At 37.6% G+C, this 24,233-nt stretch overlaps 1 protein-coding gene across 2 annotated transcripts in view; it reads left to right on the plus strand.

The window, feature by feature from the left end:
* The first annotated feature begins 549 nt into the window (after positions 1-549).
* UBE2E2 (ubiquitin conjugating enzyme E2 E2) overlaps positions 550-24,233 on the plus strand; it is a 369,863-nt gene continuing 346,179 nt past the window's right edge. For both annotated transcript variants that reach the window (XM_042955882.1, XM_042955881.1), the window contains exons 1-3: positions 550-696; positions 6,394-6,577; positions 15,501-15,551. In XM_042955882.1, coding sequence (XP_042811816.1) covers positions 6,402-6,577; positions 15,501-15,551 — 227 coding nt within the window. In that variant the 5' untranslated portion in view covers positions 550-696; positions 6,394-6,401. The remainder of the gene's footprint in view (positions 697-6,393; positions 6,578-15,500; positions 15,552-24,233) is intronic.

Consider the following 24,233-nt stretch of genomic DNA (forward strand, 5'->3'; position numbering starts at 1 on the left):
GAGTTTTGGTTAATATGTCAACAGGGTCAGTCCCTGTAGTTACTTTGCGAACACTGTGAGGCAAGTGTGCAGCCCACGGCCGCAGTGGCTGGGGGTAAAACGCCACACCCAGCTTCGTCTTAGGGCAATTCCCCTCCCCCCCCCCCCCCCCCCCCCAGCCAGCATTGCCCTTTAATGCGCGTGCCCGTCAAGGTCCCCGCGTCCCTTCCCCTCAAGTCGCCTCGTTAGCCTCTGTTTCCCTCTCCTCTCCTGGTCCCTGCCTTTCCTTTTCCGTGGGACAGCCCTCGCCCACCCCCGCCACGGCTCGCTCGCGGGACTCGGCTGTCACTTTACTTTTCCGTGCCGCCTCCCCGCCCCCTCGCCAGGCCGGCCGGGCAGTTAGCCCGTGCGCGCGCCCGCCACCGCCCCCTCGCGGCCACGCGCCGGGAGGAGGCGGGGCGGAGCGGGCTTGGGGTGCCGGGAGGCGCGCGGCGCGGCACGGCCGACGTGGGGCTCGCGCTCTCGCGGTCTCTCCCGGGCGGGCACACGGGCACGCGCACTCGCGGGCGCGCGCGCGGACGGCCGGGCGGAGGCAGCGTCTCGCGGAGGCGGTGGCTTCACTTTCCAGGAGTCAGGGGCGGCCGCAGCAGCAGCCGCGGGCAGCAGCCTCGGGAGCCGGAGCTGGAACGGCCGCGGGCAGCGGCGGCGGCGCTGAGGGTGAGTCCGGGCGGGCGCGAGCGCGGCGGGGACAGGCGTGGCCGGGCGGCCGGGTGCGTGGTGCGCGGGTCCGGCTTTCGGTGACAAGACCGTCTGCGGGGACACCCCGTCCTCGGCCCTCCCAGCGCCCCCCCTCCGCCCCCCCGCCTCCGCAGCCCTCTTTCGCGGCGCTTGGGCTCTAGCCCGTGACCTGCGCAGACGCCCCTCCCTCAGGTATTCGCCCGGGCCTCGCCGGTGCTCCCCCACTCCAGTCCCCGGCGTCCTCCCTCTAGCTGGCGTCCCCCCTCTAGTGGGCGTCCCCCCCCCCAACCTCCTCTCCACGTCGCAGGTCTCTCCTTACACCAATTGCGCCCTAGTTCTCCTTCTCTGCTCCCTAGCGTGCCCCATTCCCGGCGCCCCCTCCCGCGAGCCTCCTGCCCCTGTTTCTCGCCCTTTCCACCCTTCCCCCTCCTTCCTATCCCCCCCCCCCACCCCCGCCCGCCTCGTCCCTGCCTGTCCATCTTCTACCCCCTTCCGTTCTCAGTTCCCCATCCTTCGCCACCCTTCCAGCCCCTTTGCTTTCCCAGCCGCATCCTGGAACTAAGTCTTTGCAAAAGTACTGGATAAATGTCACGGTGGAAAGTGCCCGGCTTGATCTTTTGCTATTTTCCCTAATTGCATAATTGCTGCACATGGTGTCTCTCTGGCGAGTGCCGGGTCTGGCGCCGCCACCGAACCCCGTGGCCCTCCTGGAGAAGACCTTGTGGGGTGTGTTTGTGTATGCCCGGGTGTTGTATTGGTCTTTTGTGAAGCCTAGCGCTTGTCACAGTTTGGAGCCGAAGCCCATTTTTCTCTGGTCTCTTCTCTGCAGCCCCCACTGGCCTGGTTTGAAACTGGATTCCCTCTGCCCTCCTTCCCCCACTTCTCCCCCTCTCTTCTCTCATAATGTTTTGATCCTTTTGCCCTTTACCATTTCTAATGAAGATAAAGCGTAGCTTCTTGTGGGTTTTTTTTTTTTTTTTTTTTCCCACGACCAACCAGAAATGTCCAATCCATCTTCCCTTAAGGAAATTAAGGCCGCTTTAGAAAGACATCATCCTGTGCTCGGTGGCTGTTAGACCTATTTGCATGTTTTCAAGATTCATCGTTTTGTATTGTGTATTCTTGAGAGTTTACTGAAATATTTTTATTTAAAAGTACAAAAGAAAGTGCTAGGGTTTACCTTCGGATTATCTAGCGCTTTGGAAAGATTTTAAGGTCTTCTTAGTTTTTTTTTTTTTTTTATTTTATTCCTGATTCTTTAAAAAGTATGTTTCTGTATATGTGATAATTCAGTCTGGACCTTGCAATTTAAATAATTGTCTCAGCGGTTTGGACGCTCTGGCTCTTTAGTGTTTTTGCATATGGGCTGATGCTGACGATAGTGTTTAATGTCATACCCCATTATATCTCCCCCAGAACATAGCACCTTTTCTTCAAAAATTGTATTTTATTTTACATTTTAGGTAAGTTCAGAAATCTGAGTAGGAAGACAAATAAGATATCAAAAGACAGGATTAAGCGTTTTCCTGTTGTAAAAGCTCAAATGAACATTTGCTTTTGCAGTTTTATACCATGAGATACAGTTATAAGGCTTATCTGGACAGTAGTTGGATTTATGAAGTGACTATAGTTGCTTTTACGTTATCAGTTATATTTATAACCGAATCATTTCATTTTTATGGAACATGTGAGTTTCATTTATTATATTGCTGATTTCCAGGACTGCATGTAATTACGACATAGAGTACACAGCTATAATACAAGATTATTTTGTGTGTTGAAGAAGAAACAACATCCAAACTTTTAATATAGCATGTTTGAGGAAAAGTCCACCTTTCTATTTTATGTTTAGAAACCAAGATTTACTTTGAGTCCATAATAAAAATAGAAATTGGGATATCTTATTAGCTTTGAAACTATCATTGAAGAAGAACACTATGTTTCTAACTCTGGAATTTAAGTTTATCTTCCTTCTATGATTCGATCAAATTAGCTAAGTAGGAATTAATCTTAAAGATAATTTAAAAATGCTGATTTAGAAGATAACTTTAAAGACTTTTAATTCATGACTTTTTATTCATTTGTATTTTGGAAAGACAAAACAATTTCATACTTATACCTAATTAAAATGCTTGTAGACTGCTTTTTCTTCGTAAAAATCAGTTGTCACCTGAGTGGTACAATAATTTTTTTCCAATACTTTTTTCTGTACTGAGGCATTTCAAAACCAAAATCAGTGGAAATTTGCCTTACTCTTGATATTTGAAAAAGAAACGAAAACTTTGTTTCTATAAGTTTCTGTAGTGGTTATTAGCGGTCTCAGATGAATTTCTTATCTGTAGGTTAAGATTCAGATGAAATAAAGTTGTCTTAGGTCAAAAGTGAAAATGAAATATTTTTCTTTATTGTGAAACTATAGAAATTATACCTTTATTTGGGTTTCCTTTTTTATGGAAAGGAGCCAAATTGAGTATATCATCATATGATTTCTATATATAAAATTAAAAGTTGGGCAAGACATGGTATTAGAAGTTAGGGTAGTGACAGGAGGTGATGCATATGCTGTATTTCTTGGTCTGGATACTGGTAACACAAGTGTGTTCAGTTCATGACAGTTCATTGGCCAACACTCAACATTTGTGTACTTTTTTGTCTATACGGTACACTTCAAGAATTTTTCTTCAGCTAAGGATTTCCTCTAATACTTATCCTCTGTTGGCCTTCTTTTAGTATCCACATAATCAAATACTTCTCCATTCAATTCTTGATCTGTCAGTTCTCTAGACTCCCAGTGGCCAAACACGCTGAGACTCAAATCCATTTTATTAATAACCACTTTATGGAGATGTATTCCACATACTGCAAAACTCACTGTTTCAAAGTATACAGTATACTAAGTGGTCTTAGGATATATTTACAAGGATGTGCAACCGTCACAACTCTCTGATTTTAGAACATTTTCAGCACCTCAAAAAAGAAACTCCATACCTATTAGCACTCACTCCCTACTTGGATATTTTTAATAGTTTTTTTTTTCTTCTTAATTTAATTTAGTTAGTTAGTAATCTCTACACCCAGTGTGGGGCTTGAACTCACAACCCTGAGATGAAGAGTTGCATGTTCTACCAACTGAGCCAGCCAGGAGCTCCATAATAGTATTTTTTAATAATTCTCTGGAGAGATTAGTCTTCTGATATTCTGGAGTGGTGTTTGAAAGTTGAGTTTGGCTCAGATTGAGTCATTGAGTAATCTTTCGAGTAATTATATACTCATAGCATTATTATTGTGCAAATGTACATAAATAAGAACATTGAGAAGAATGTGTAGCTTTATAACTAACGTACGATAGAACTGAAACTCTAGGCATAGATTATTAAACTGAAGGACCAAGTTCAGTAAAAAAGAATTTTATTTCATTTAGGCTTCTGTATATTTTTCATACAATGGGTTGCTTCTGGTTTAAGATGTATAAAATGATTTCTCACTCATTTCACATTTCTTAAAATATTGCCAACAGCATTTTGTTATATCCAAGGACCTTTCCCTGAGAATTGTTCTCTTTCTCACTTCCATGCGCATCTGCTCTAACACGCTTTTATGTACATACTTATAAGATTTTGAACTTCTGATATATTTTAACTGAAAGAAGCTGGAAAAAAAATCAATGTTAAATCCAAGGATAAGAATTAAAGTGAAATAAAAATGAAAAAAAAGCAAGAAATATATGTTAGGAGTGTTACAGCTAGACTTGAAACATACTGGTATAAAATTTCAGTATTCTATTAAGTGACTTTAGTGCTCATAAAAGATGTCACAGCTGTGGAGACTGATGATCTCCATTTACAGAACAGGTAGAAGAGCAGTCACATTTCTCCGTCAGTGTGTTTTCAGAGCTGCTTGTACAGACGTATTTTTGTTTGGCCTGGGGGAAGGGAGCTGTTGGAGTGGAGAGGGGTGGTGTTGTGTTTGTGTGATGTGTCTTTGAAGGCATTCAGTATCTTCTGTTGACTCTTCACCCCTCTGCATCCGGATCATTCTCTTGCAGCGCTTTTTGGTTTGTCTTACCATAAAAATTTCAACCCATTAAAGACTTGTATTATGAAATCACTTTCATTTAGAGGAAGCTGTAAGTTAAATCTTCGGTGGGGGTGAATTTTCATCACTGTCAACTAGCTATACATTTAGACTAATTACAGTAATAAAAAACAGTGCTTTATTTGAGGTATCTTTCTTTTACAAAGTACTTCTTAGGTGTCGGTAACATGGCGAGCACAAGGCCCTTTTGAGTCTGGACATTGATTTGTCAGTTTGGTTAGAGTTGTCAGTACACTTTAAGCTAGTTTGGTTGTAAGGAATGTCTTCATAGAAGCCAAACTCAGGAATTGATTATTATGGAATGACAGTTCAGAGGGGATATCCCTTTTCACTTACTAGAATTTTTTTTGTATCTGCTAGCCAGGTTATAGCAGTTATATACCTATGTATCAAGGTAGGTATTAAGGAAATTGAGTTGAGAATTAGAGCTGCTTGGGGAACATGAACTAAGAGCAAAGGGAATTTGAAAGTCTTTAGGGATATTTTATCCAAGGCTGGAAAAAAAAGAATCCTTCACCATCTCAATACAGTCTCCATTTCTTGTGAAACACAGTTGCTTGGTATATTGCTCGATCAGTGCTGACACCATCATATGGTTCAGGTTTTATTTAGAATCATGCAGGCCTCTGTGTTCTTTTGTGTTCTTCTGTTATCAGAAAGGTTACTTAAAATAATTGACTAGCTTGGAGAATTTTAACTTAGTAGTTTTTCAGAATATTTAGAGTTGTACAACATCACTATTATCTTTAAAACATTTTTTTAAATGTTTATTTATTTTTGAGAGAGAGAGAGAGAGAGAGAGACAGAATGTGAGCAGGGGAGGGGCAGAGAGAGAGGGAGACAAGGAATCCAAAGCAGGCTTCAGGCTCTGAGTTGTCAGCACAGAACCTGATGAGGCGCTTGAACTCATGAACTGTGAGATCATGACCTGAGCCGAAGTTGGACGCTTAACCGACTCAGCCACCAAGGCGCCCCACAGCATCACCATTATCTAATTTAAGAACATTTTCATCAACCCAAAAGCATACTTTATACCTATTAGCAGTCCTTCTGCATTCTTCCCTCACTCCTACTCCCTGACAACCATTTACCAACTTCTCTGTCTGTGAATTTGCCTATTCCGGACATTCTGTGTAAATGGAATCATACAGTTTATTGTCCTTTGTGACTGACTTCTTTCAATGAGCATGATGTTTTCAAAGTTCATCCATGTTGTGGTGTGTACATATTGTACTTCATTCCTTTGTATGGATGAATAATACACTGTTGTGTGGCTGTATCACATTCGGTTTATCCATTTATCAGTTAGTGGACATTTGGGTTGTTTCCTCTTTTTGGCTCTGTGAATAATGTTGCTATGAATGTTTTGTGTATACATTTTGTATGTTTTCTTTTTTCTTCTCAGTACGTTTTGAAAGAAAAGTTTTGGCAGCTCCCAAAGTTGTTTTGTAAATGACCACCCTGTTCATTTTATATTAGTTTTACTTAATTCTACTTGCAGGCTCTCTTTCTCTCTGTTCTAGAGGTAACTTACTGTCGTCCTCCCACAACTAAATAAATGATCTTTGATTTTTAATCCAGGATCTAAAATGTCCACTGAGGCACAAAGAGTTGATGACAGTCCAAGCACTAGTGGAGGAAGTTCTGATGGAGACCAGCGTGAAAGTGTTCAGCAAGAACCAGAAAGAGAGCAAGTTCAGCCCAAGAAGAAGGAGGGAAAAATATCCAGCAAAACAGCTGCTAAATTGTCAACTAGTGCTAAAAGGTACCTTAATAATTTTAACCTTTTTGGTTTTAGTATCAATTTATCATCTTAAGTACTCTCTTTTGTATTTAATCATTTATTTGGGATACAGATTCATAAATCTGTATATTTTTTTTTATTTTTATTTTTTTAAATTTTTTTTTTTTAACGTTTATTTATTTTTGAGACAGAGAGAGACAGAGCATGAATGGGGGAGGGGCAGAGAGAGAGGGACACAGAATCTGAAGCAGGGTCCAGGCTCTGAGCCATCAGCCCAGAGCCTGACGCGGGGCTCGAACTCACGGACCGCGAGATCGTGACCTGAGCTGAAGTCGGACGCTTAACCGACTGAGCCACCCAGGCGCCCCTCATAAATCTGTATATTGAATACATCTGTAATGTAATGTAATAAATGTAATGTAATAAATCTGTATATGAATAGACAAATTCATAAAAATACATATTCATTGTGTGTGTGTTTGTATTATTTAATAAGTGAGCATATATAGGAAAACGTGTGTAAAAGTGTGGTAGTTTGGTTTACTCGACCATAAATATTTTATTCTGTTCAGCAACATGGAAGAGTGAGTAGGAATCTGTTAAAATAGTTTTTGAATGATGTATATTTTCTACTACTTGTTAGTAAAGTTAGAAATGCTGAAGTTAGCAACAAACATATCTTGGTTTCATTATATAAGGCAGTGGCTCTGTCTTGATACAGATTTTTTTTTCTCTAGACAATAGATACATCTGGAAGGTAGATATTTGAATGAGTCTCTATTACCACATCAATTGCTTATGAGGACTGGACTCACCAGAGAATCTGCTTTAATATTGTTTAATTATAGAATGTGTCTTGGAAAAGAATTTAGAAGTAAACTAAATTTAATACAGTTTTTCCTCATTTTGTGGTTTAATGGTCTTATTTTCTAATACCTTTTTAAAAATATCAAATAGGAAGCATAATGAAAGCATTCTATAATTTTTAGACATAGTAGAATGTGAATGTTGAATGATAGCTTTATATTTATTGGATAGTATGAATTAGGAGGATCTGTTTCCTGATGATCCAAAACCATTATGGTGTAGTAGACCTTGTTTCCCTCTGGTATAGTCAATCCACAGGATTGGGAAGAACCTTCTCAGGCCTCCTGGTGGGACATGAGCTTCTAGGGAGAGATGTTGGAGTGATAGTGAGTGGTCAGCAACTTATTCCAAGGGACTAGGGTAATCAACTCCTTCCCAGAAGTGTGTTGCTGGTCTCTGATCTCTCTTGAAGGAGTGGTGTGAAAGTCAGGTAGCCTCAAGCTTTAAACCTCTATACTAGAACATGCCAGTGTGGAAGAACAGGGTTCCGTTTAGTTTCGCTATCTCCCCACAAGTCCAGAGGGCTTTAGTCGGCTGACCCGATGACCCCTCTGCTGGCTGGCCACAGCACAAAATGACCTGCTGCTGGGAAATGTGGGGTGGAGTTAGTATGGATAAGAAAGGTAGGAATGGAGAAAATATGACATTAAGATGAAAGAAAGGTTGGGGTGAGCGAGTGGATAAGAGATACTCAGTTATAGAGTGTACCTGCATGTAAATGAGGAAACTGTAATTCAGTCATCAGCTTCTGATAATGAGGATTTTCACAGGGCATCTTCAGCTTGTCAGAAAAGGGAGAGAATGGGCTGTCCAGGTCTGTGGGAAGTAGACTTGGGATAGTGCTTTGCCTGGGTTTGTGCTCAGGTGTCCCATGATGCTAGTTAGCAAAGACTCCTGTCTGTTTCATGAGGCCCTGCCTTTCCCCCTCATTAGGAGGATCTCCATAATCCCTCAAAATCATAATTGAGTGATGTATCAAAAGACCAAATTCTGTGTGTGAGAGATCATTAAGTGTACAGTGTGTGAAAGTGAGGATTGCATGATTTTTTCAAGTACATGGGTAATATTTTACTTTATTTTACTACAGTGTGTACAAAGTATACATTATAGGGGCACCTGGTGGCTCAGTCGGTTAAGTGTTTGACTTCAGCTCAGGTTATGAGTTCAAGCCCCACATCAGGCTCCATGCTAACAGCTCAGAGCCTGGAGCCTGCTTCGGACTCTGTGTCTCCCTCTCTCTCTGCCCCTCCCCCACTCGTGCTCTATCTCTGTCTCTCTCTCAAAAATAAATACACATTAAAAAAAATAAAAAGAAAAACCCCAAAGTATACATTATATAGTCAAACCTAGTCCCTCCCCCTCCCCTTTAAAAAGAGGATAAGACCTAGTTTTGAGATAGTACGTGTATGTAAAGAATCCAAGACAGTGCCTGATCAGCGCATAATAGTAATTGGTATTATTGCAGTGGTTAGAGTAGGAAGTATTGTCTGAGTTAAAAGAGAAAGCTTAATTTTTCACTCATCTTTTCCTCCAACTTAGTTGATAGTGAAGTTATTTTATTTTTTTCTATTTTTGCTTAAATTCTAAGAACTCAGGAAAAAATTGAGAATCAGGAAGGCAGACACCCACATCTTTTAAATTCATCATTATATCTATAGTGCCTACCATAGTAGAGTCACAGTATTTACTTACAGGTGTCTTAGAACCTTGATTTGATTGTAGGGATTGGTTCTTCCATGGATAATTAAGATCCCAGTACTAATGTGTGCAGAAGATTCAAAGTTAAGAGATCATTTCAAAATAAAATTCTAATTTATTATTGTTAATTTTTATTGAGATGAGAAGTCTTTTCCATATAGTGTCATTTTATAAGAGATAATTTATCAGAAGAAGTACACAGGTTGGACTCTAGAGCTGGGATCTGGGTTTGATTATAGGTTCTGGCATTTAGCAGCTCTGTGATCTGAGATACATAATTTAACGTCTCCAACCTCAGTTTCCTTTTCTGTAAAATGGAGATAATAATGGTACTTCTTCACAAGGCCGTCATGAGGACTGAATATGATAACACATTTATTTGCCATCTAGTAAGGTCTCATACAGTGGTGCTGTCATTTATAGACTTTGTGCCACCTAAAGTCTTGTAGATGTTTTTTAAGTTCGTTTGATAAACTTTAGGAAAATGAGATCTATGTTAACCTTTGAGGACATAATACTACTGTTGAACTAGAAATACTCAGATGCTGTGATTATGTGTATTTTACGTAACTCGGGAAAATTACTTTGTACATAAGTGCTCAATTGCATGAAATGTGCTGTAACTGAAGAACTAATACTTTTGTGTAGAAACGTATTTTAAAAAAAAATCTCAGTTTTTAAGGTATTATGGAAGAGTGACGTAGAATATAGGAATCATTTAAGTGGACACTTTATTTAAACAATGGTATAAGTTAATTTCATCTATTTTGAGGTAAGAGGAAGATTATAGTTACATATTTGATCAGTTTTTGCTCCTTGGCAAGAATTTGTTTCTTAAAAAATTGACGTGCTTTTATCTTGATAATGTCTATATCACTTGTTATATTTGCAAGTATGTAGTTGGACTATGTCTAGCAGTGACACATTTTGATGATTTTATTTGATTGACTAGTCAGTTCAATAAAACAATTATTTTGAGCTCGTCATTGAATTGACTGTACTGCTTTCAAGTGTTGACACATCTGTAACTGTGAATTTTAAATCACATTTATTCCAAATTAACTTTGTTTGGAGTAGACATTGTGATTTTACTGGACATACTGCTATTTGGTTTTAGACTCTAAATTTTTGTTAGGTTGAAGGGTGGATTCCAGTGTGTTCCAGTGTAAACGTTTATTACAGTTTTCTACATTAGAATGAATTAGTACTCTTCATCTTCTTGATTCTAAATGTACACATAAAAACTTTTTTAATGTTTCTGAAATCAGGATGCATTGTGCAAAAATATTTATTGAGGATATCTTAAAATCACGGATATATAGTTTATATCACCATTCAGAATTAAACTTTAGGCTTATTATGTGCATTGACTGTCTTTTCTAGGTTAATTCAGAGACTACTTTGAAATTTAAAAAAATTTAGTGATTAATTGAGTGGTGTTTTTCTTGATAATAATTTCATTTTCAAAGGTTTTGACCAGTTGACTCAGTTGGTTAGAGTAGGAGTTCTCAGGTGGCCAAGGAATACAGTCCATTTAAGAATATAGAAAGGCATTTTGGTGGCACACTTTTTTCTTTTTAAATAACTGTTAAGAAAATACCTTTGTGAATTCCCATGTCCAAATATTCATGCTCTACTTGGACCTGAGTGAGTTCCTGAATCGTCTTTGTCTTAATGTTTTTAAAAAAATTTTTTAATGTTTATTTTATTTTTGAGACACACACACACACACACACACACACACACACACACACACACACTCCATGAGTGGGGGGAGGGCAGAGAGAGAGAGGGGGAGACACAGAATCCAGAACAGGTTCCAGACTCTGAGCTGTGAGCACACAGCCCTATGCCGGGCTCCAGCTGGCAAACTGCGAGATCATGACCTGAGCCAAAGTAGGCGCTTAACCAACTGAGCCGCCCAGGTGCCCCCTTTTTAATGTTTGTTTATTTGTTTTTGAGAGAGAGAGCACAAGCTGGGGAGGGGCAGAGAGAGAGGAAGACACAGAATCCAAAGCAGGCTCTAGGCTCTGAGCTGTCAGCACAGAGCCCAGTGAGGGGCTCAAACCCATGTGAGATCATGACTTGAGCTGAAGTTGGATGCTTAACTAACTTACTGAACCACCCAGGTGCCCCCCTTGAATTTTCTTTAACCTGAAATATGTGTGTTTGAAATATGTCAGTACACATGTACTGCTTCATTTTTTCCGAGCCATTAAACCAATATGTTGATGTTAAAATGCATGCTTCATACCTTCTTTTAAATCAAAAGGGACAGTGTAAGCATAAGCATATCTATGATTTTGGTACCATATTCTTCAATTAAGTCTAAATGAATCCTGATTGTTGTTTCTTTTCCCCTCCCCTCACTCCATTCTTTTTAGCGAATGACAGTCACATGCAGTAACTCTTACCATTCTTGGAACAGTTAAGGTATTAGGTGAAGTCTTTCAAACTGAAATTTAGTTTGTATTTTGCTTCCGACTTGTCTCCATAACTATGTGCATTTGCTGACTTAAGTATCTTAATAACCAAAGAAGTGGCACTGCTAGATGGAAATTGGGAATTTAGCCAATTGTCTAGTTGATTTATATATAAAGAAATAATTTTGTCTTCAAAGTTTTGATAAGAGAGAGGTCATTTATTTGTTTGACTTAGCAAGATAATTGCCTCTCACCTTACCAGTGTACAATAACTAGCCTTAGTTTCCTTATCTTTTAAATGGGAAATGATAAAACAGTAATGCTTAGAGAATTTTGTGAGATTTATTTAATTCACTTTTAATAGACTAAGATCATCATGTGAAAGGTACACTGTAAGTGTGAATTATTGATACTTTTTCATTTTTCCTCACCCTAAGGGACAGTGCCTGAAATAGCTACCTTTCTTACCCCACATGTCAAGACTGCGAAACTTAATACATACCATGATCACAGCTTTTGAGATAGAATTGAATTGCTGTCATTGAAAGCAGCAGGACATCTTGCAACTGTTTAAATAGCAATTCTTAGTATAATCTTTTCTGTCAAGAAAAGCAATGAATATATTGTCAAGAGAAATATATCCATTCTTAGGTGTGGCACAAAATATATTTTAATATATTGACTCACGGCTTAGAGTTGTCAAGTTTATCAATAAATTGCTTTTTGTATTGAATAATTAGATCGGGAATTATAGACATCCAGAGGTGTTCAAGTTCCATTATTTGACAGAAAATTATGATTTATCAGCTTTTTAAAAATTTACTTAGAGAGAGAACACACACAAGTGTTGGGGGCGGCAGGGGAGGACAGAGAGAGAGAGCAGAGAATCTCAAGCAGGTTCCGCATTATCTGTGTAGAGCCGAACACAGGGCTCAGTCTCACAAACCGTGAGATCATGACCTGAACGGAAATCAAGAGTCGGATGCTTAACCTACGGAGCCATCCAGGTGCCCCTGATTTATCAATTTTTAAATCAAAAGGGACAGTGTAAGCATAAAGTAAGATGAGTTATTTGAAAATCCCAAAGAAATTCTTTTATGTCAAAAAGTTTACATTGACAGTTTAAGCTCACTCTTGAATGCCTATTCTTTTGGTCCTCTTGGTTTAGAAACAATTTGTATAAGTTATTCATGTTTCTGCTAACTAAGTAGTACAGAGACCTATTTAATGGAAAGCAACAATTTTCTGTCCAAATACCTTCCTATCCCAGTTGTCTTGAAGCAGACTCTCTCTCTCTTAGCCATCTCTGGTTTTAGTCCTTCTATTGGTTTTTCTGCATAAGTCTAAATTATATACAGTATTTTCACCTATTTGTTGAATAATTTTTTTGAAGTTTATTTATTTTGAGAGAGAGCTTGGGAGGGGCAGAGAGAGGGAGGGAGAGAGAGAATCCCAAGTGGGCCCCACACTCTCAGCACAAAGCCTGATGCAGGGCTTGAACTCACAAACTGTGAGATCATGACCTGAGCCGAAATCAAGAGTCTATTGCTTAACTGACTGAGCCACCCAGGGCCCTGATCTATGCTTTTCTTACCTAGGTGTTTTTCTTCTGGAATTTCTGGTTGTCTCCCCTCCTCTTAATAATGTGTCTTTATTATATTCTTTTTAAAAAATGCTTATTTATTTTGAGAGAGAGGGCATGCATGCAGGAGCAAGGGAGAGGCAGAATGAGAGAGAGGGAGAAAGAGAGAATCCCAGGCAGGCTCCTCATTGCCAGTGCAGAGCCCCAAACAGGGCCCAATCCCATGACCATAAGATCATGATTTGAGCTGAAATCAAGGATGCTTAACTGACTGAGCCACCCAGGCGCCCCAGTCTTTATTATATTTTTACACACTCTGCAGCCCCTTTTCTTGGCCATCTCCACCTGTTTAATTTACACCTGTCTGCTTTGTCTTCCAGAAATATACTGAAACTTCTCATCTCCTTTTCTTTGCTGTTTATTCCTTTTTTCACTTTCTGTATTTTGCCTCCCTGCCCTTTCCTGCCTGCCCCGAGTGGAGTCCTGAAGGGATAGGAGGTGGATGTGTGTGTGCTTAGTTTACTGTCCTTAACCTGGACTTATTAGTTGTCAAGTGCCTGTTGTATACATTTGTGTGAGATCCATAAAGGGTGTTCCTCTATATCAGATCTTTGAGATTTCTCATTTAATTATAGATTGCATATACTTTATATGTATGTGAACACATCATAGAATCCGTATCAGAAGGAATCATATGTTTTAAAGATAAAACTGATCATGAAGTTAACCTCTTCATTTTTTAGGATGGAAAATAAACCTCTTCATTTTATAGGATAGAAAGCTGAGGCTCAGAGAGAGAGAAAGAAAGAGAATGCAGGTGTGAACAGTCTTTTTACTGAATAACTCTCAATTAATGGCATAGCAGAATTAAAATGAAAGTGTTTTTGGCTTTGAACTTATAAGTCTTTCTCAACCTCATAATGCCTTCCCAACCTTGAATCACATGGCTTAGAAAAGTGAAAATTATGTTAGTAACATGCAATTCCTTTAGGAAATTGATGCCAGTCCTCTCAGAGGAGTCACGTCTATTTCTGTATTTTCATTTGTTGCCTTGAAAAAGACATGAAATGAAATTGAGAGTAAATGTTTTCAGATTCTTATTTTTTAGGGTACTTTAGTAACTATCATCCATTTACTATCACAATAATTACCAGATAACAGGCATCCAGTTAGCAAATCTCATGTTTAAAAACCAAAGCTAAGGACAAGAAATGGTTTTGAGAATTTTTTTTGTATCTTGGTTTAACGAAGCCTCTCTTTAATAATGGTATTTAAGAGAAGAATGCTAGTTAAGAGATTGCTAAGTATAGTCTTCTAAAACGTTGTAGCACTGTTAGCCTTTGTATATGTATATGAGGAATTAGATGCGGTTAAAAGTCAAAGTTGAAAAATTTTAAGTATAGTCTTCTAAAACGTTGTAGCACTGTTAGCCTTTGTATATGTATATAAGGAATTAGATGCAGTTAAAAGTCAAAGTTGAAAAATAACACATGGGAAAAGCAGGTTTTAAAAAAAGTTCTTTTTGCATGAATCTCGGGCAATGACATTAAGATGGTTACCTGCATATTATTAGGATAGTCCACGCAGAAGGAACAATGTCAAACTGGAAAGCCTCTACCTGCTCCAACCTAGCGGCTTTAGGGAGGAATACCATTTATATTAAAAAAAATTTTTGTAACATTTATTCATTTTTGAGAGAGAGAGAGAGAAACAGCATGAGTGGGAGGGGCAAAGGAAGCGAGAGACAGAATCTGAAGCGGGCTCCAGGCTCTGAGCTGTCAGCACAGAGCCTGATGCGGGGCCCAGACCCACAAACCACGAGATCATGACCTGAACCGAAGTTGGACGCTTAACCAACTGAGCCACCCAGGTGCCCCCATTTGTATTTTGATAGCAGTTTCACATGTTGAAATGGGATCCTGATAATTCTTTATCAGTGGTTTGGATCATTCAGAAGCCTTAATTAATAATCATCTTTCCATCTTATTTGGGGAGGTTCTTGTACAGATCAGAAGTTGGAATGATCCATAAATAATGTGGCAAAGGTTTCCAATTTAAACTAGAAATTTTGGTTAGTGTTATCGGGTGGTTCAGTGACATTTTAATTTAAGTCAGTGTTGTTTCTGTAGGCTACATGTACTGATCATGGCCAGTCTTTTTACCTTTTGTAGGTGCATTGCCAAAATCATGGTAGAAGTTACTACTTGAATGTTATTGTGTATGATGATTTATACAGTATTAGTGTTTCAAAATAAAAACACACAAATGGGAAGTGTTAGTGTAAAAGTATAACACTTTAATGAACTGTTAAGAGTATGAAGACGTTTTAACATAACTTTGTCTCTTTTTTAACATAACTTTGTCTTTTTTAAAGAATTCAGAAGGAACTCGCAGAGATTACGTTGGACCCTCCTCCCAATTGTAGGTAAGTACTTATGGATTTTTATTTGTGTCTTTTGCACAAGGTATAATTGAATTGTTTGATGTGCACCTGTTGTTATAGTCTGATTAATTAGTAAAATATCATTGTGGTTTGGACTTAAATGACTGTGGAAGATGGTTGTTGTTTCTGTGCTGAAATGGCATACTTATCAAGTTTATTGTAGAGGAATGGTGGAGTTGTCAAACATACAGCAATGCAGTGACAATAAGATAATGAAATTATAGAGTAACAAATACAGTTAACTTTCAGTTGGTGAGGTGATGGGGCCTTAAATGATTTCTTTAATGATAGAATAATAGTGTGGCTAAAGTATTTGCTATTTGATCATTCACTTGTTATCTTGTTGGAAATTGATTTTTAAAAGTGCTGGAACATTAAACAGTGTTTCTTCACGGTTTACATTATTTCTTAAATCATTGGCCGTGGAATGGGTGTAGAAGTAAGAATGGGTGATTTGAGGCAGTGATATTAAATTGAAAATGTTCTCTCCTTTATGACTACATTTTTCAATTTTCTGGTCAGAGTTTACTTATAAGAAGTAAAATTGCTTGCCTGGAAATGATTAATGTTATACAGGTACATAGAGGAAGAGGAGAAAAATAAACTCTTAACGTTGTACTGTATCTTGGATCTGGTGGAATAGTTAGAAGACGGCTGTTTGACTCTTTTAAACATTTCTTTCTGTTTGATGTGAGGTTGGTGTTGGAACTAGGCCAACATGGAGTTTTCATAGTTTAAATTGGTAGTCTTGTGGATTGAAGGTGAGACAGCAGATCACAGGAAAGTGTTGATAATACTGAATGCAGGTAGAATTTATTGTTTGGTGCGATTTCTGATTTCACTGATCTTATTTTTTTGTGGAAGCAAAGATAGCAACTCTGTGTATTAATGAAAGTGAAAACTTTGCAGATGGCTATTTGATAGTTGGCTAGTTGACAAGTGTTTTGTGTAGAAACATTTCTAATAGGGCCTTTTATGTTTGTGGTGAATCTACTGTGGTTCTTTACATGAGAGTCATATACAGTGTATGTACTCACAATAATATTCAAAGACTGTTTTATTCAGATAGACCAAATATTTCTGTTAGGTAAAAACCGTTTAACACTAAGACTTTTTGTCACACTTAATGACTGTGTTACATCAGAGATTTTTTCAGATGGCAGATCATTGTTTAGGCTTTGCTGGCCAATTCATGGAAATGGAATGATTTGTGGAAAATTCCGGTTTGAATGAAATCTAAAATCTCTTGTTTCTTATGACAGTATTCATTTTAATGGTTTGAATCTTTAAAAAACTTTTTTAATGTTTATTTATTTTTGAGAGAGAAAGAGCACAAGCGGGGGGGAGGGGCAGAGAGAGAGGGAGACATAGAATCCCAGCTATCAACACAGAGCCTGACATGGGGCTCAAACCCATGAGCCAGGAGATCATGACCTGAGCCGAAGTTGGGCGCTTAACTAACTGAGCCACCCAGGTGCTCCAGTTTGAATGTTTTTAAAAAACTAAATTATTTAGCCACATGTATGACTTTTGTAACCTTCTTACAACTAAATTGGTAAAAATGTGAACTTAATTTATATACTTATTTGCTTAACTTTTGAAAACAATTGGCAAAATAAACTACTTTGTTTTAATGAGCTTTTTTTTTAATTTTTATTTAAAAAAATTTTTTTTAACGTTTATTTATTTTTGAGACAGAGAGAGACACAGCATGAACAGGGGAGGGGCAGAGAGAGAGGGAGACACAGAATCTGAAATGGGTTCCAGGCTCTGAGCTCTCAGCACAGAACCCGATGCGGGGCTTGAACTCATGGACCGTGAGATCGTGACCTGAGCCCAAGTCAGATGCTTAACTGACTGAGCCACCCAGGAGCCCCTTAATGAGCTTGTTTAAGGCTCATTTTTAATAAATGAAATCTACATATAATATCATGTGATGGCTAGACTGTTACTTTAAGATATATTATTTTCCAGTACATTTGCCTAATTTAGTTTTGATTTATTACAGATAGTAATTTAGATTTGATTAAACCAGTATGTTGTAAACATGCAGGAAAACATGCATCAAGTGTGAGAAAAGGAATTACATATTGATGATTATTTAAATAAACTAAAATAAATCACAATTCTATTTAAAAAAGAAAAGTTTATAATGTCATCTGAAATTTGGAGATTAACTTTTTCACTGAGCCATAGTTAATGATATCATTACTAGTTATGTAAACTCTTTATAAAATCATTTTAAAATGTGGATGTCACACACAATAAGCCCTTCAGACAGTTTTAGCAAAGATACCTACTTTGTTGTGTTTTTTTCCAGTTTTATTGAGATATAATTGACATGGAACGTTGTAGAAAGATGCCTACCTTGGTTAAACTGCTTGCTTATGGGAATTTGCAAGGAAATTGATTTAATGGTATGAAGATTGGATAGCTAGCAAGTTTGCTTTAGAAGCCAGGTCTGTGATTCTGTAGCTTTGGCTCCTTTTCTTGATCCCTGAATGGCTGATTGGACTAGATCAGGCAGAGATGAAGATCATAGTTACCTTCACATATGTGGTGCTCCCTTTGCAGGCAAAGATCCTCCATGCTGTGGCTGATTGGGAAGTGGTGATTGGTTCTACGTGCCCTCTGTACTTGTGCTACTTAATATAGATGTCATTGTGATCGTTAAGTGGATTACTGTGGCCTTTGGATTGTTTGGTGTCAAATATTTGATTGTGGTTTATAGTAAATCTCTCCATCTATATTTCGGTGAGAATGTGGTTACTATCTTAAGAAAGCGAAGTTAGACCACAGTTTTAGTTTGGCTTATTTTTGGCACAAAGTTAACAGTGCTTTTGTGGTTGATTTTTAAAAGTTCTGTGCTGCCTGTATTTGTGCCCTAATGACTAAATAATTAATTTACAGAGATATTCTAAATTAAAGCTATATGCCTACTAGAAGGAGTCAAAATCATATTCCTCTAGTACTCTCTTTGTGTATTATCTTTACTAGCATGCAGGCCTCTTAAAATCCTGCCTTTTGTTTGGTTGCCTTTTGGGTAATTGTTAGCTCACTATCACAGGTAAAGATTATGTATGAGGGAACATCTGTGAGTGTGCCTGTTTAGGCAGTCAGAACAGAGAAAGTATTTTATCTGTTATTAGTGGTCTCAGTCAGGGTGGCTGACTGTGTGTTACATTTCACTTCGAGTGTGGTTTACCCTTATTTTCTGGAGCCTTATTAAACCAGTACAGCCCAGTTATATCTATTTGTCAAGTTAGAGATGGCACCTCTGAATTTTGGTGCATCTCTTATGTGATGTCCATTTTAGCATTTCTTGGAATTATTTTGCGGGAACTGGCATGTGTTGAAGTACTCTGTGAGTCTGTCATGTAGACATGTTGGGAATATAAAGTCTCTCTGAATTCTGTCATTCAGTGTAGATAGATATGTTTGTGTAAGGCATTTTTAGAGGAACTACTGTGGTATTGTTTAATTTTTCTTTTCAGGTTTTGAATGAGTCTAAATATTTTTAAAGTATCCACAAAATACTTTGATAATAAGTTGAATTATTTCTTTTTATAAGAAACACATACCTGTACATCTTTCAATTTTCTTTTCACTTCTGTTGTCTTTAAGGTAAAAATGCAGTAATACAGTTTTTCTTAACGCTTGATTCAATTAAGTACCTTTGGGTGTTTTTTCTATTATAGCGTAAGAGTTAATGTTTAAAAACAAAACCTTACGATACAACTAAGAAAAAAGTTTCTGTTCATAAAATCGTGGGGTCTGTAGGGCCATAGGCATAGAAAATTACACCCAGTTTGGGTGAAGTTTGGTTATATATTTAGAATATTTCCCATAAGTAGTACAATATGTTTTGTTTGGCTTCAGTTCTTATGATGGGTAACATAATTGACCCATGACATTTGCAAGGGTTCCATCCTCGTGCCTCTGCAGATCCACAAGTGTTTTCATAGTGCCAGCTGAATTGGAGGTATTGGACTGGAATTGCTCACTACCTCAGTGCCTTGTTCAACAGCTTAGCTGGATGGAGCCACTAAAATTCATGCAGTACCCTTACGGAGCTCTGATGGGTAGAATTGCTGCCCTTTGTAAATGACTATATGTTGTGACTATCCTGATTCTTCACAAATTGTCAAAAGCACAGCTCTTGAATCTGTAAATGTGCTAATATATTCATTTCTATTACTTAATGCTAGTGGGAAACTGGGAGCTAACTAGAAAAGTCTCCAAGTTAAAACTTTTTCATTCAAAGGGTAACTTGTTCTTCTGTATTGTAGAGAAACTAAATTCAAATTCTGTCATTATCTGATACTGCCCAAGTTTGTATTTGCTTTATGAGAATGGAAATGATAGGGATCCTTAACTACTTTTTGAAAGTAGAGACTATGGTAAAAGGATTCATTTGGATTTTGATTTTTGATTTAGTAATTGAACAAGTAAAAGGAGGAAATACTAAAAAAAAGTGGATGTAGTTCAGTTATACTACGAGTTTTCACTTTTTATTGCTATGTTTCAATGATCTACTCATTGGACACAGCCTCTGCTTTAAAAAAAAAAACAAACAACTAATGGCTTCATTGAGATGTCATTTAAAGTGTAAAATTCAGAGGCTTTTACTATATTCACACAGTTGTGTAACCATCACAATCAATTTTACAACATTTTGATCACCCCCAGAGGATACACCAAACCTTTTAGCAGTAACTCCTTCCCCATTTCCTCCCAACTCTCCAACCTTGAGCCCTAGGTTATCAGTCTGTTCTGTTTCTTATAGATTTGCCTGTTCTGGACATTTTGTATTAATGGAATCAGACAGAATGATCTTTTATGACTGGCTTCTTTCATGAAGCATAGTGTTTTCAGGGTTCATCCTTGTTGTAGTGTGCATCAGTGCTTCTTTTTGTCTCTGAATAATATTCCATTGTGTGAATATACTACATTTTAGTTTTTTATTTTTATCTTCATTAAAAAAATTTTTTTAATGTTTGTTTTTGAGAGAGAGAGAGCGAGTGAGCGAGTGGGGTAAGGGCAGAGAGGGAGACACAGAACACGAAGCGGACTCCAGGCTCTGAGCTGTCAGCACAGAGCCCAACGCGGGGCTAGAACCCATGAACCGTGAGATCATGACCTGAGCCGAAGCTGGACGCTTAATGGACCGAGCCACCCAGGTGCCCCTATACTGCATTTTATTTATCCATTCATCAGTTGATATGCTTTGGGGTTGTTTCCGCTTTTTGACTTTTAGGAATCCTGCTGTAGCTATTCGTGTACAGGATTTTGTGTGGACATTTGTTTTGATATTTTTGGGTTTATACCTTCCTAGGTAGAATTGTTGAGTCATAGAGTAACTATATTTAACCTTTTGGGGAATTGGTAGACTGCATTACAAACGCGACACCATTTGCCTTCCTACCAGCAGTGTTTGAGAGTTGTAGTTTCTGTACAACCTTGGCAGTTGTTCTTGTCTATCTTTTTGATAATAACCATCTTAGGTATAAGTGGTATATCATTGTGGTTTTGACTTGCATTATCTTGATGGGTATAGTGACGATGATGCTGATGATCATCTTTTCATATGCTTATTGGCTATTTTTATATCTTTGGAGAAGTGTCTATTCAAATCTTTTGCCCATTTTAAAATTCAGTTGCATGTCTTATTGTTAAGTTGTAAGTGTTCTTTTATTTATTTTGGGTTCAAGGGCCATATAAGATATATGATGTGCAAATATTTTTCCCTGTGGATAGTTTTTTTACTTCCTTGATGGTGATCTTTGAGGCACAAAAGTTTTAAATTTTGATGTAGTCTAATTTACCTACTTTTTCTTTTCGTTGTTTGTATGTTTGGTGTCACTTCTGCCATTGCCTAATCCGGTACTACAGAAGTGTACACTTTTATTTTTCTTCTCAGGGTTTTTTAGTTTTAGCTTTAATATTTTGATTCTGATCCATTTTGTATATGGTGTGAGGTAAAGGTCCACATTTATTTTGTGTGTGTGTGTGCATCCCCAATTATGTCAGCACCATTTGCTGAAAAGACTGTTGAATTGTTTTGACATCTTTGTTGAAAAATCAATGAATCATAAATGTGAAGGCTTATTTCTGAACTCTAAATTTTCTTCCATTGATCTGTGTGTCTCTCCTTATGCCAATGCCACATAGTCTTTCTTTCCTTTTTATTGACAGAGTCTTGATTACTGTAGCTTTGTAGTAAGTTTTGGGTCAGAAACTGTAGGTTTTCTAATTGATTTACTTTTCATTGTCTTCACTCATTAGTTTAAGGTGTTCCCACTATAGGAGAGGCCATGACTGGACATAAATCCAACCACTGTGTCATGAGAGCCATTTAATAGAGGAAAATGTATTTTCCAGATCATAGTAAGTGAGGCAGTATGTAGAGAAAAATGTGTACATCTGGATTAATATTTTTCAAAACTATATCACAGAATAGGAAGGCATTGAAATAGAAATTGGGAATAGTTTTTATATAGGAGTGAACTCTGGAAAGAGCTACCAGTGCAAAAATCTAATTATTGTCACTAATTGTTTTCCTTTTCTGGTTATTGTGGTAATATTTATGTGGCATTTTTAGCTTTTCAAGGATTTTCATATATGGTTTTCACTTAATCTTTTCAATAACTCTGTGAGACTCCTGGGATTGAGTAACTTGCTCAGAGTTACTTGTTGATTTGGATTTAAACCCAAGTTTTCTACTCTTTCATCTTTTATTATTTTACAAATGTGTGACTAGATAGAAAAATACATTTAAAATTACATTTATGGCTAGCTGTTTGTGGTTCAGTAAAGAAAAAAAAAATCAACATGTAGGGCATTCCAGAATATCATTTGTACTATGTTTGATTTATATTTCTGAATTCCATAAGACATTTTTTTGCCAGAACATTTTGAAAAGTAATTTTTTTTGAGTATAGTCATTTTCTACTACACTCCCTTGTGTGTGTGTTTGTGGGTACGTTGTTAGTGTTAGTGTTATTATTACTGGCACTTGTTGAAGTAAAGAATTTCTTTACATTTGACAGTTCTTGCCTCAGTGTTTGCATATGTCTGCACTTTTAATGCCAAATTGGTTTTTCTTGGTTACTCAGCTTAATACTAGGTCACTTGCTGCTACCATTCATTTTAGTATTTATTGAGGGCTTAATGTTAGATCTGTGTTAGGGCAAGTGTAGGCTACAATAAAGTACACTATCCATGCTTAGTTCCTAATCCTAAAATCTGGTTGTAACTAATTGAGAGATGAGACATACAGATGCTTGGAGAACCAAGACTAGAAGAATGATGATACTGTTGGCAGAAACTGCCAATATTTGTGGCTTCTGTAAATCTTAAAATTGATAATGCTTTCCTCTTTACTTTGGTTGCCCAGAAACTAATACCTTATTTACTCTTCGACATGAGTAGTTAACTGTTTTTTGTGTAGAAACCTCAACTCAGATTATATTTTATTTTCTTACTCTTTCCCTCCCAACTATTTTTGAAGCTCCATATCTTCATTTTGTACTTTTATACTACATAAAATTTTTAAGCCACATCACAGTCTTTTTGGAGTGAGGCTGATTATTAATAAATAAACACTACGAATAACGAAAAGTGATGTAAATGTGTATTGGTTAGCAGAAGGCTGAAATGCCTTTTTGAGGAGTCATTAACATGACAAAATTTAAATATACATTGAGGGCCTGTGTTATATAGGATACTGAATTATTCATATCTCTCTCTCCTTTCTTTGGTACAGATAATTGAGGAATATTTTTTATTCACTCACTGTGAGTTCTTGACTCCATTGCTGCAGTGTTGAGTGGCTTTGCATAGACTTTACAAAGACAAAAGTCTTTAATATTTGAGATGCATTAAATGGTTAGAACAGCTAAAGAATTGTTTGGAATAGCACCTATGGTTGGATAGCTGTCGAGTTGGAGTACGTGTACAACATGACAGAATGATAAAGCACGGTCTTCTGTTCCATTGGCATTGAGAGTTTCAACCTTGTTTATGTTTTCATTTCTGTGCTGCCTTTTATAATTTTGAAGGTGTGCTCCTTCCTTACTGCTAAAAGTATATATATGGTTTCTTTTTGTCTTTTTGTCTTGAGGCTGACTTTTTACCTGGGGCGCAGCCAATCAGGTGTAATTGTTTGCTATCGTGTACCTTTACTTCAGAACTGTGCTTGGGAAAGACATAACCATTTCCATAAAACCACCAGAATTTTTTTTACTTTTTTATTTCAAAATGTTAATTTTTAAAATATCTGCCTTTAAAAATTTTTTAATGTTTATTTCATAATAAAGAAAAATATTGAATGAGTAAGTGAACTTAGTGCCCAGTACTTGGAGTCTTTGTTTTTTTTTTTAATTCTTTGCAGTTCTAAGAGCAGTACAAGAATGTGTCTGAAAAAATGTGTTAAATGATCACACTGGGATTGTATTTTGTAATAGTAACAGAACATTTTATCACTTATTTTGCCCAGTTTTAAGCTGGTTATTATTTCAGATTTATTACCTGAGCACTTTAGATAGAAAGTGTCATATTACTTTCTAACATGTGATTATTTTAAGTTGCATTGCTGTTTTATCTTTTTTAAATATGAAATTTATTGTCAAATTGGTTTCCATACAACACCCAACAGGTGCCCTC

This window comes from Panthera leo, chromosome C2 (genome assembly GCF_018350215.1).
Source record: "Panthera leo isolate Ple1 chromosome C2, P.leo_Ple1_pat1.1, whole genome shotgun sequence".
Lineage (NCBI taxonomy): Eukaryota > Metazoa > Chordata > Mammalia > Carnivora > Felidae > Panthera > Panthera leo.